At 42.8% G+C, this 13703-nt stretch overlaps 1 protein-coding gene across 1 annotated transcript in view; it reads left to right on the top strand.

Moving 5' to 3' along the window:
• The first annotated feature begins 744 nt into the window (after window positions 1-744).
• The window catches only part of ACTR3 (actin related protein 3), a 28425-nt gene continuing 15466 nt past the window's right edge, over window positions 745-13703 (top strand). The window contains exon 1 of the mRNA XM_038142658.1: window positions 745-955. Coding sequence (XP_037998586.1) covers window positions 912-955 — 44 coding nt within the window. The 5' untranslated portion in view covers window positions 745-911. The remainder of the gene's footprint in view (window positions 956-13703) is intronic.

Below are 13703 nucleotides of genomic sequence, written 5' to 3' on the forward strand. Positions count from 1 at the left end.
TACAGACTATATTATGTCCACCTGAACACCTGATCCCAACAGTGCATTGTCTCTTGCCCTCTTTGGGACAAAGATGATGGGAGGGAGTCTGTCACAGCTCTCATACAAGGAGGGAGTGCAGGGAGTGCAGGAGCTGGGCCTGTTTAGTCTGGAGAAGACTGAGAGAGGATCTCATTAATGCATATAAATGTCTCAAAGACAGGTGCCAAGAGGATGGTGCCAGACTCATTTCAGTGGTGCCCAGTAACAGGATGAAGAGCATGGGCCATAGACTAAAGAACAAGAAGTTTCACTTCAGCATGAGGAAGAATTTCTTTATATCGAAGGTGGCAGGGCCCAGCAACAGCTGCCCAGGGAGGGCATGGAGTCTCCCACACTGGAGACATTCTGAGCCCACCTGGCTGCATTCCCGTGTCACTGTCTCAGGTGACCCTGCCTGGGCACGGGGGATGGACCGAATGATCTCCACAGGTCCCTTCCAGCTCTAACCGTTCTGTGATTGCCCATGGAGGCGGTGGAGTCACATCCCTGGAAACGTTTAAGAAAAGCTTGGACGTGGCACATGCTCTGTTTGACACGGCGCTGTTCGCTCACTGGTCGGACCCGGTGACCCCGGGGGTATTTTCCAGCCCGACTAACCCCGTGCTATATCCGCGATAATCAACGATCGAGCAGCTCCCGCCGCCCTGAGGGCGCTCGGCCGCTCCGCCCGGCGGGCGAGGCCGCGCCACCGCACGTCACGGGGCGGGGCGGGTCAGCCATCTTGGGCTCGCCGGGCAGCGAGCGAGCGGGCGGGGGCGGAGGCAGCGCCCGCCCTGCGGAAGTCCCTCGGTGCCGCCGAGCGCAGCCCGTCGAGCCCCGCCGGAGCCCAGGGCTGCCCGCCGTGCCCAGCACCGTCGCTACCGACCAGCATGGCAGGGCGGCTCCCGGCCTGCGTGGTGGACTGCGGCACGGGGTGAGGCACGGCCGCTGACAGCTCGGGGCCGCCCGGGGCGGGGCCGGGTGGGTTCCGCCGCCGATGCTGCTGCAGATGGCGGCGGGGGTCGCGCTGCCGGGCCGGCCGGCCGCGCCCGAGCCGCCGCGGGGCCGGTGCTGGGAGGGATGGACCGGGCCGGGCTGGGCCGGGGCGAGCATCCAGCCGCCTTCCCTTCCCCGCCCTTCGCTCTCTGCCCGCCGGGAGCCGCGTCCCGGCGCGGCCCCGCTCGTTGCTCTCGGGCCGGTCGGGGCCGCCCCCATCGGTGCCGGGCCGGGGTGCGGGACCTTGTGCGGCTGCCGGGGCCGGGGGAGGCGAGCGGGGACGCGGCTCCCGCGGCTGCCCAGAGCCCCTGGGATCCCGGGCGTGGGGGAATCGCCGCTTTGCCCGGCGCCGTCTGGGGGGAGCGTGCGTATTTATTTTTTTGTTTTAATGTGCGGATAATGTCATTTATTCTGTGTTACTTCTCTCTGTGGAAGAAAAAACCCCTCCCCTTCCATCGAGCAGGCGCAGAGGAACTTCCTTAGTTTTGTCAAAGCCTCTTCCTGCTTTCGGGCTTTTATACCTTATAAGGCAGTTTTCAGTGTCAAACCTGAACCAAATCCGCTTTGGAAACGCTTCTTTTCGTTCAGCAGCTGCCAGGCGGTGGAGGGAACGCGGTGCCAGCGCTCCCTAGCCCCGGGAGCGGTGCGGGAGGAGGCCCCGCGGACCCGGGCTGGCTCCTGCGCGGCTCCGGGCTCGGGGCAGGGCGGCAGCCGCGGCGGGGCCGTGGGAAGCGGGGCCGGGCGGGCTCCGCCGGCCGCTCGCAGCCGCGCTCGGGAAGTGCGGACCGCGCCGTGACCCGCGGGGCCGTCCGAGAGAGGAAACGGCTCCACCAGGCCGCGGTTTTTCATGGGAAGGGAAAGCGCTGCTGTGCTTCCAACGCTCTTCAGCTGCCGCTGATGACATGCTGCTTCTTTAACTCGTTTTTTACTTTTGTTTCGCTTCTCACCCCTCTTGCTAAAAATAAAGAAAATTTTCAGTGAATGCTCTGTAGATGCAGATATTTATCGTGCTTTCTTGAAAGGGTGTGTTCTTCTGCAACCCAAGCACTTGTTTCTGAAAGCACATGCTCATCATCCCCTCAAGAGAATCTCTTTGGTGTAGGATATTAATAAATCGGACTTTAGGAAGAGCAGGTACACGTATGTGAGTGTCTGATGACTGCATGTCTAACAGTTGTATGAAGAAATCATTCCTGTAGTGAAAGCAGAATTAAAACCTTGAATTCTGTGGGATGGAGGAAAGTTAGCACAGTGGGAATGAGGGTGTATAGCTCAGTGTAATAGAAGTATACATGAGTTTAACATGTGTGTATATGCTGTTTGTCTTTCAGGGCAAAAGATCTCTAACTACTCTTCTACATGCCACCAGAGGCTTTTTCCCTTCCCACATGTTTGTGTATCACCAGTAGTCCCATTAAAGGCAATAATTATGTCTTTATAGGTTTGTAAAGTACAGGTTATGACCACTGGATTAGAAATTCGCTTAAGGCTTTCAGCAATGCCCTGCAGGAGCAGCATGCAAGCTCAGAGCTGTGTAAGAAATAACTTTGTGATGTGAGAGGTGTACCAAGGGACATGAATGTTAAAGCAAATGTTCCCGGGGAAGATGTGTGTGCAAGTACACCATTAATCAACTTCAGAGTACTTCATTACTCTGTAATGTTCTTGAATATGATGTTAGACAATTCTTGCCCCTATTTAATTTATTTATTTCCGTACAAATCTTTAAAAAATGTTGTAAGATGCTGTTTTGTTGTGCACCGTATTTTTTTTTAATGCAGCCCAGCCTATTTTACTCTCCAGGCTTTTCATTTCAGGTGCATTTCCTCATCCAGGGTTGTTCTTCCATAAAATTCTGCTTCAAGAAAGATTGCAAAGATTTGTAGCACTGTGAAGATTACAGAGTGTTGGGGTGGTTTGAATTTAATCATTTCAGTAGGCAAAAATATAAAGTGGTGAATTTACAAAGGAAAATTATGATAGTTAAGATGAATAAGAAACAACTGGGTAATAGTGCAGTGAGTTATGATAGCATGATCATGCTCTTGGCTTTTATTTTTTATTTGGTGCAACCCTCCCAGTCCACCCCACTTTTTGTGTGAGAGCACAAACTGTGTCAGCCCTGTTCTCAGTGCAGATCAGCTGAGGATTCAGTGTTCTGTCCTGTCTGCCAAAATGACCGAAAGCAGACAAATTAAATATAGCCCCCAAAAAGAGGAAAAGAAGTTTTGAAAATACAGCTAAAACAGAAAGGGTGGAAGGAGCTGCCTTGCTTCGACCAGGCTTTAAATGTGCACTGGTTTTCCAGTAAGTAGGCCTTTTTTAGAGGAAAGGGTTGATAGTTTCTAATCTCAGGAGAATTGACCTCAATCACCAAAAGGGCAGGTGTAGAAGTTGTATTGAATAGTGTCTTCCTGTGTCTCATGCTTGTAGCCACAGTTGTTTGTTTATCTGAATGTTAAATTTGGGGTTGGTTTTTTTAATGTGTGTGTGCATTTTTGCCGGCTAAGACAGAGGGATGAGAAGGGCAGCAGAGTTGTGCTTTTCAGCATCACCCTGCGCAGATTATACAAATGATAAGGGCTTCTTTCAAAGCATAAAGAGGCAAAAAACACAGAAGAGATTGGGAGATGATATGATGACTGTTGCTTGAGGTTTTAACTGCTCAGTCAAACTTTAGGGGTCATCTAAGTACATGTCATACAGCTGGAGCTGGGAAATGGGTTTAATCAGTGACATGGCAATCAGATGCAGCTGAAATTCTTCCAGTGTTACATTTGTACCCTGAAATTTGCATTCTTTGCTTAAGCAAACTTGATACCTAGAAAATAAGGTAATTGATAGCTAGTAAGAGCAAGTAAGTACTTGTGGTTTTAGAAGCTGCTTGTCTGAAGCACTCTCCTTTTAATTGCACAGTATTTGTATATGATATAAAAACTCTGAAGAGCCCAGTTAGTTTAACATAACTGTGTTAACATAATCCAGTATTATTTATTTCTAGAACTGATAGCCTTGTCTAGATTAGTTTTAAGTATACTTTGTTGGGTAATCTGTAGAACAACCCCATGGACCTTATTGTCAGGAAGTCTTTGTCCATTAGTAGTGAATTTGACTTCACTTGGATGCTGAGCCCCTCTCTTTCTCTCCTTTCCACAAAAGCTAGGCACCGGGTCCATGAGCTATGAAGTAGCACCTGTGTGCTGTTCTGTTTATATTCTTCAAACGCTGGCAAATTTTTGATTTTTCCTGAAGTCAGTAGATCTGCTGTGAATGTGACTTATTTCATCCTTGGTGTATCTAAGAATTACATTCATTTTAAAACAAAAATTAAAAATAGAAAAATGAGATGGAGTTCTTCCCATAATGTATGTGAGCAATGTACCAAAGAAAGGAAAAGGCTCTTAGTCATTTTTTAATCACAGTAGGCTGCAGTCTTTTGCTCTGTGCCTTTTGGGTGTTGGAATTGTTCTTGCTGCCTCTTCTACAGGCGAGCACAGCACTGCCTGCGAGTCATGATTAAAAGCTCTTCCTACGCCACTTTGGAATTTAGCTTGATTAGGTTGACAAGTAGATTTTAACTGTGTCTTTCTGTGTGAATGCACTTTTTTCCTTCAGTGTGACTTGTATAACACTGAATTAGCTCATTTGGGATGGCAGATAATTGCAAGTGTTCAAATTAATGGCTCTTCAGCTGAGCTGCAGTAAGTGGCTGTGCAACTACTGCACTTCTAAAATGAGAACTTAATTATAGCACTGAAAGGGATTTATAGAATATTGTTTGTATTTTCTGTACCTGAGCTTTGTTTTCTGCAGGTTTGTGTGCTGTTTTTCAGTGGCTGCCAGGTCAATCCATTTAGTACTTGAGTGTCAGTGGTGACCAGCTTCTCCAATATACCCAAGAGTCTTTTGTTGGGAGGGTCATGTCTGTTGGTAACCTTTTTTTTTGAGTAAATTGGTTATATGATTGTGTGGAAAAAAACTCAACCTGTTGCCATGGGTCTCATTTTCTGCCTCCTCCTATGCCAAGCCTTTTATTTCCCTTTTTTATTTCCCATGCACAGGTTGCAAAAATGATGTATTTTAACTTTTCTTGCGTAGTAGGGGTGAATTACAGGCTTTAGGGTTCACTGGAGAAAGATTTCCTGTTCTTGGTGGGAACTCAGGATTTCTTGGACAACTCCTGGCAGTCTAGGTTCCCGCTGAGCTGAGAGCCAGGAGGATTGAGGCTGCTCAGGATTTCCAGGGTTTCTTGATGTTGAGTTGCAAGCTGTTCTTTGGAATGAGTCACATACATCTCTGAGAGTTTCTTGGCTATTTGGTCTCTCTTACCAGTGCTGTGAATGAAGGAAGAGTAAATTTGTGCACACAGAATCTCAGAGAAGCAGAAGCTGGCTGGAGTGAGCTTTGCTGTGGGGAAATTCTCTACAAACCCTACTGCTCTAGTTAATCTTCATGCAACACCTCTGTGGCTCTTAGGGAGAGCAAAGTATTTATGGGTTCAGTGTCTTCTGATGTGATAAGCCATGACAGGATTGTGTCATTCTGTTTCTCTTCTGGGTTTTGACCTGAGAGCATAAATAAGTACAAAATCCATGAAAGGCAGTAATCTTCCATAGACAGCAAAATCTATGAGGCGAGAAATCCAGTGCTATAAAATCAAGGTAGGGGGAAGTAACAGTCTGTTTTGTGAGCTCTTGAACTTTTTAGTATCTTGTACTGTGCCTTGAAATTATTTTTCTTCCCTAATGTTCCAGGTATGGTTTATTTCTGTGGGTTTTTCCAAGCCTAACTTATGTTTAGTATAAAGATTTCAGCACCATGATATTTTTGCAGTTTATACTTCAACTGGATGTCTTGTCATGACCTTCTAAGGGCTTCAGTCTTCATGAAAATTCTCTTTTGGGCTGAATTTTCTCTGTGTTGTGTCATCCCAGAAGTAATTTTTCAATATGGAAACCATGGAAAAAATATTTCCTTGATGGCATTTGGAAAAAATCCTCTTCAGGGTTTTAAGAGTATCTTTTCCTTGCCAGTGGCTGAAGTGTGGTTAGGGAGGGAGGGGAAAATATCTCATCCTTCACATGGAAAAAGGAATTGTACTAGGTTAAGAATTGATTTAATACATTTATAAAACCTTTGCAAGGACACTTGGAAGGCCGATGATGACCTGGGGTGTCTCTTGGATGATTCTAATACCTCACAGTCCATGTTGCAACGCTAAATTCTCAAGAGTATGCAATATAATTAGGAATAACAGGAGTTCAGTTAGGAATACATGTATTTCTACTGACACACACTTTTTTTTGGTGTAATTCCATCATAGGAATCAGTTTATATCTTTATTTAGTGCATTCCAGAAGCCATTCAAGATGCATGGCACCTTCCAATCCTTCAGTTTCTGCTCCTCTTTTCCTGTGTCTCACTTGTGCTTGATACAGAGGAAAAGGGCAGTGGCATAAAACCCACTTCCATCCCTGGGCTGGATCTGTAAAGTTAAAGATTAATGAACCTCCTTGTATGAACTGCAGGGCTCCTGCTTGGGGCAGGGTTTGAGGTGTTCCTGGGATGGGCAGGTGACATTCTTGTCCCTTGGTGTGTTTAGTACCTGGCCTGGACTTTCTGCCCAGCAAGTGTGTTGATTGCATGACTCCTAGGGACATTTACTTGTCTAAATTAATTGAAAATACAGTTTTTGTGAGTTCAGAAATATTGCACCAGTTCTGAGTGGTAATCCATGCTCTGTATTGTTTTATAGGCACATCTAAGAAACTTTGCAGTAGGTCTGTTAGTTCATGCAATTGGAAAGTTTCAACATAATGTCTCAACATTTAGTTTCAACATTGCAGACTTTCTTTGGGACGTGCTAAAAGGTTTTAACAATTTCAAACAAACTTTTTAAAAAACTTTAAATGAATGCTTGTCCAAAATTAAAAGACTTTAGGGAGACAAGGTTAATTTAAAAGGTAAAATAACTAAAAGCATGCTTGGGTTTGTCCCCCAGGAAATTCCAAATTCTTTTCTGCTCTGTGTAAGAAAATGAATCTCTGTTGCTTTAGTCTTTAATTTTTGGTTTTGGTCACTGAACTAAAATACATTTAGGTGTACCAGTTTAACAGAAATCATCCTTGTGTAGATGCTTAAAAATACCAATTGGATTGCAAACTTGTTCATGCCTAAAGTGGGATTATTTAACCACCAAAATGAAGCATCAATCCTTTCCAAGTGCTGCTAGTGATGTATTGCTGGGATTTTGTTTATTCAGTTATATCCAAAATTGAAAAAACAATCATTTTATCCACTGACTTAATGTAGGGTATAGTATGATTCATATCTTTTTTATTTTTGTTCTGATCATGGGTTTGCATTTTTAAGACTAGACGGAAAAAATCTAGATGAATGTACGGTTTTAATTTTTTCTGGGATTTCCTTTTTCTCTTTATTATTCTCTTGTGGTCAGTGCAAATGTTTGCAGCTGTGCACAGGATGTGTTTTGGCATGCTCAGGCTGTAGAGAGCAAGATGCAGACAGGAGGATGATAGTTTATTTTGATAAATAAATGCTATCAATGGATGATTCCAGATTGTAATTCTTTACTTAACACCATACCTCCTATCTAGGTTTTCAGTATTGGTATTTTTTTGTCATGACTTGCCTTAGATACAGAAGATTGTTTATCGTCTGCATGAGGTTTCACAAGACAACTGCTTGCATATTTACTGTCAGACTGCAGAATCTCTGTGATTCTGTTAAACGAGACCTGCTTTTTATATTAAACAAGATTTACTGATATGTTTTTGTCCACAGCTGAGTTTTTTTCCTACGAGCCAACTGTTTCTAATCGAAACAATCTTTTATTACGAATGTGGTGTAACATGATAAATGTGTAATCTGGTGCCTTAGGTGCAAGCCTGCTCTTGATGGAAAGCATTTGGTTACCTGCTGAAAGGCTGAAGTGATAATGGGGCAGATTGGGAATGCTGGGACAATCCCTTGGTGCTTGCAGGGTGCTCCTGCCCTCCGTCCCTGCTCTCCCAGGCCATTCAGTCTCATCCTGCCCTCTGCACAGCTCTTGGGTCAAAGCTGGAGCTCTCAAGTGCTGAAACTGTGCAAATAGCAAGCACAAAAGCTCAACTCCTCTCTTTTTTTTTTTTTTTTTCTTTTTTTTTTTAATGTGGAACAGCTTTACAGTTTTAGCCCCTTATTAAATTTGCTTGAGGAAACTTTCAAGTCAAGTCAGGCTTTTTCTGCATCATATGACTTAGATTTCACCTGTTTAATTTCTTCAAGTGCAAGATTTTGTTTACTTGCAGGTTATGTATGCATTCATTCAGTTGATCCCTCCTTGCTTTATCTGTTGAAAAATATGTATAATTCATTTATTTTCTTGTTGTTTTTTTTTTTCTTTCTAATCAATATCTGTGCAGTCATAGAATATTCTGAGTTGGAAAGAACCCACAAGGATAACTGAGTCCAACTCCTGATGTTCAGCTTATTTTGGGTAAATGATGTAGAAAGTTGCCAAATAAATCTCCCCCTCATACTAAATAACTTACACTGTTAAGTAATTATTCATGTAAGACTGCCAAACTTTTGGGCATTCTTTCCTCAGTATTTGGAAATACTGCATGGAGTAGGCAGGCTGTGAAAAATGCTCAGAAAGCCTGGAAAAATGAAATATGAAATTTATTTAAAAGCCTATCAGTATAGGTGAGTGCTGTGTGGGTGTGGTGTAACACAGAAGCACTGTTAAGACACTTGTTAAAATGAATTAGTCTAGAAGTCTCAAAGGAAGCAGTGAGTAGAAAGGGAGCATTTTGCCTTTGCCAACACAAACTACTCTACTCTCGTTATGCAAAGATAATATCCAAAGCCATTTGCTCTTCTTATTTTGAGGAAAATGCAGTCGAAGAAAAGCTTTTACTTTTGTGTTAAAGTATGTGCCAGCATTAAATATTAGAAATGGGTTTACAAATACAAATAAAATTGACAGAGACTATAAGTTTATGTGATAGTATCATCAGGACACCAGAGTTTGGATTTTGTTAGTTGAAAACATTTCAAGTAGGGACTGGTTTCAAGTTCACTTTTCGTGGCTCAGTAATAAGCCAATTTTTTGGACATTAATGCATCTTATCTTCCTCTTTACTTTTAGGAGAACTTTTCCAGAGTCAGCTTACCAGTGTCATTTGCTTTTGGTTGGCTGGTTGATTTTCAGAAATTTGCTGGTAGTAAACAGAAAGCAAAATTGAAAGTTGTTGATCTTCTACTCCATCCAAATGTTAGTAAAGTTAAAAGCAGCACAATGCAGTAGTTTGCTCTGTTCTACCAGACTGGTATAAATGTCACCTGGAGACCTGTATTCCAGTACATGTGAATTTATTCTGGGTGCTGTGCAGCACTGGCTGCTTTTGTCCTCATGTTCCTCTTGGTCATTCTGGTCTGGCTCTGTGCAGCTGTGTCTTTGTGATTTTCATTCCCCATTTTAGCTGGATTTTACTAGCAAGCAGTACAGTTGTCTGTGCTCTGAGTTGTAGAGGTAGCTGCTGATAAAAAGCAGCACTGGGTAAATTTCTACACAAAAATAGAGATGCCTTTAAAGATAAATCAGCCTTTTTTAAAGGTGGTTTTTGTCTTTTTAGGAAATAAACCTTTGCTAGAAGCACTCTTTCAGGCTGCTTTTAAGCTCATTTATTAAATTGCTCACCAATCTTCTTATGGTTTGTTTTACTGTGATAGTTTCAGTATGTGGCACAGAAGTATTTGTTTCCAAGGTAAAGGCTCTTGATTGAGTGGGCTGATATTTTTTGGGAGAAATACTGTAAAATAATAGTTTCAAACATACAGTAGTGCAGTTAATTCCAAGGTCAAGCTTGTAGACTGTGAGATTTTTAACACTTTTGCTACCTAGAGGTCCCATATATCACTGAAATACTATACTCCTTTTTACCATCCCTTCATGTGACTTATCTACAATTTAAGAAGGCTCTCTTTACCTGAGAGTGCTTCCAATCTTGTGGATTTTTTCCATTTATAGAGCAATTTCTTTGGTTTCCACTATTGATTACTTAAAACACTTGTTGATCAATTTAAAAGAAGCAGCTGCTATTTAAAAATGCAAACTAGTAATGTGTGAAAGGTAAACTATATTAGATAAAGATACAGAACACGAAAAACGTGGCTAATTTAAAAATCTTGCTGTCTTATGTTTTATCAAGGACATTTAAAAAGAGATAGTAAACTAATTTATGAATACAAGTCCCATTTTCGTAATGTAATCCATCCTTCAGGGACTTCTGCTGCTTAACCAATTTGTCTTTGATGGACAGACCATGCGTAAGGAGCTGGTATTGAAGAGCAGAATCCCTTTCCATTCTGTTTAAAAACCTGGAGGTTTTGCCATGAGATTTATTTCATGCCCTTTTGAACATATTACCCAGGTGTGTGTTCTCCTTAGAATCTCCACAGTCTGAGCTTTTCTGTAGTGCCTTTGATACCCTGCGTTACTTAATTACAATTTTTTGAGTTAAGGTCATTTAGCCAGCAATGAACGAGTGTTGAGTGACGAGTGTTGCAATCATCTTGCTTTCTGTCCTTGGCCCTTGGTTCCTGGAGTCTTTTTTTCACGTGGTTTTCCAGTAAAGAAATGCAAAGCACTCCTGCCTCAGGAGAGTTCATAAACACATGGGAAGAGGCTCTCAAGGGAAATGGGAGATTGGCTCCAGATCCATTTGCATGGAAGGGGATATGGAGCAGAGATCTCCTGCTGCCTGAGCAAGTGTGACACCTTGCAAAAAGGCAGTATCAGCTTACATTTAAGAATAAATGCATTTAACTGTGTAAAGCCTAATGTAATCACTGATGCTTGGAGCATCACCACTTGGATGTGTCCTGCATAGGAGCTGAGATGTGTTTAGGTAGGGAAACCTTGCTGGGCGTGGTGTATGGGCTGTGGTACACACCAAAGCAGTATTTTAGCAGTTACACATGTGTGCTGTCCGGACTATGGTACCTGGGAAACTCATTGCATCTGCAGGGTGAGATACAGGCAAAGGATGTGTTGTGTTTGGAGTGAGAACTTGCACAAGACTGTGGCTCAAATGGTGAACAGTAAGTCAGAACCATCATGAAGAGAGCAGTTTGAACAAGACAAAAATAGCCCTCTGAACAAAATGAATAGCCCTGAACAAAATGCCCTTGTTTTGCCCATGATGCACCTTGAAGGTAAACCAGAAAGAGACCATTTTGATTTCCTGTCAGTTTTGGGGTTTTTACTCCCACTTGCTTTACTTTTCCCCACAGAAAAAATGGTTGTTTTGTTTGTTTTTCAAGTTTCTTTATATCTTTCCAGTGGGACCATATCTTTCCAGATGTACCATTGCAGGTACATCTTACTTGTGTTTGTGTGTGCATTTTAAATGTGTGACATTTCTGTTAGCCCAGGTCATTAGGAACAGCAGCAGAATAGGCTGCAACCCAGATTTGCTCTAGGAGTTGGAGATCAGGTGATGCTTGTCCTCGAGTGCTCTTGTCTGCTTGTGCTCAGTTAACTCCTGTCTTTGTGTGGAGCTGTCTGAGAAAGGACACAATTTGTGTTGGACCCCCTCCAGCTCTGTGGTACTTCAGGAGCAGCTGGACAACTGCATTGCCCACGAAGCAATTGTCCCCCTTTTCCTCACACTTGTTAGAATTGCAGTTGTGCTTAAACTAGGGGTCTGTAACTCGGGAGAATGGCATTTGTTGTGGGTAGGAAAGCAGTGGAGCAAAGGCGCATGGTCATAGTTTGTGGTTTGCAGATGGAGGTTCTGGTAATGACATCCTTGGTACAAGTTCTTACCCTCAGCACTGTTTCCTCTTGGCTTTAAAATTGTCTGTGTGACTAATGCACAAGTAACCTCCCAGTGACATTGCTTTTGTGTCACAGCCTCAGAAACATCTATTCTAGGTGAGAGAGCACATGTAAGAAATCCCATTAGTGCTGCTGAGAACATTGTGGGAAGCCCTTTGGCTGTCCTTCCAGAGAGCTCTTGGGCAGAGAGTGCAGTTTCAGGATGTGAGTTTTTGAGGGTGATGATCACATGCTGAAGATATTTCTCCACTGATAGGTGAGGTAAGGATTAGTAGAGTTAACGCAGAAGGAACCTTCATTAGTTGCTCTCCCAAACCTGTTTGTGCTGCAAATGTCCATTACAAAAAGATTTTATTTATCACTTATCTCTGTAGACTAGAGAGTGGTGCTGCCTTTTGCGAAGGTGTTACAGGGAAGTCACTGGGGAATATCAGCACTCTCTATATATTTATATATATATATATACATAGACACATATATGTATATTTATATGCATGCTGAGAGAGTGCGGAGGGATATATATGGTTCTCCATGTATAGACATGCACATATGTATAGAGAATGTGTACTGCTCTTGGATACTCTGTAGCTGATTTTCTGAACTAAAGTTAAAGGCCATGATTAGCCAATAAAATTTTTTGCCTGGTTGTTTCTTAGAGGTTTTTTCCTTTTTTTTTTTTTTTTTTTTTTTTTTTAATGAGCTAATAGGCCTACAGAAACACTTCAGGGAGCTGAATACAGAAGTAGGAGGGAAACACCCAAACAATCCAGGCTTTCACCTTTGGGATTTTGTAAATCAGTTCTGTGTTACAGCTTTTAATAGAACTCAGCTTATACCATTACACTCCTGTGTGCAGTGCCTTGTGCTCTTACTGCTGAATGCCCCAAATTCCATGTGGGAAAGCTGAGTCCATGGCTCATTAATGGGGTGTGCCTGCCTGTCTCCATGCAAGTCCCTTCTGCCACTCTTCAGTTCTGGATAGCAAGACCAGGGGTGATTTATGGAAAATCCAGTGTTGATACTGCCTTATGGTATCTCTCCTCTCAGGATTCTTTCTCTGTAGCAGCAGTAATTCCTGCCCTGGAGAAGCTGGGGTGTGCCTTGTTCCCCTGTGAATCATTGATTAGTCAGACGCACGTTGCTATGTAAGAACTCCTTATGGAAACTGTACACTTGTGGAATCTGGATTGCCCATAGTATCCTTCTTTTCATGTGATTTAAATATTTACTTCAAGTGAATGATAGATCTGATCAGTCTGAATAAAGCCTCTTATCTGCAAAAGTTAATTTGTAAAGAATCCCGTAGTCACTAGATTGTGCATTTATTATTTAAGATTTTTATCGACTTTCATTCAATTTTACCTTAGCTTTTTGCCTCACCTATCACATTTTTAGACTCCATTTTAACTCAAGAGTATCTGTATATATGCATTTAGCTATGAAAATCAGATTTAGTGTTTATAATGTGCTGTGCCATGGTCCCTGGCTGTGCTGTGAGCCTGAGGCTCCCAGGGCAGCAGGGGGTCCATGCCTGGCCCATGTGGCAGCGATGCTGGAGTTCCAGGGCGTAAGGAGGTCTTGTACATGAGAGATGTCAAGTGTTGTGTAGGACACTGCACTGGAGACGTGCTGGTACAATGTTCTAATATTCAGAGATATCATGCAGATTTTTTTTCCCCCCTTTCTTTCCTTGGAAGCTTAAAAACGCACTACTTTTTTTTTTTTTTTCCCTGAGTCAGTACACTTCTTGCTGAGTAGACCATAGTATTTTTTTATATGCTGATTTTATGTCTGAATATGTTCTTTTTATGTAAAATGCATCTTTCATGAGATTATTTTT

Source organism: Motacilla alba, chromosome 7 (assembly GCF_015832195.1).
Source record: "Motacilla alba alba isolate MOTALB_02 chromosome 7, Motacilla_alba_V1.0_pri, whole genome shotgun sequence".
Lineage (NCBI taxonomy): Eukaryota > Metazoa > Chordata > Aves > Passeriformes > Motacillidae > Motacilla > Motacilla alba.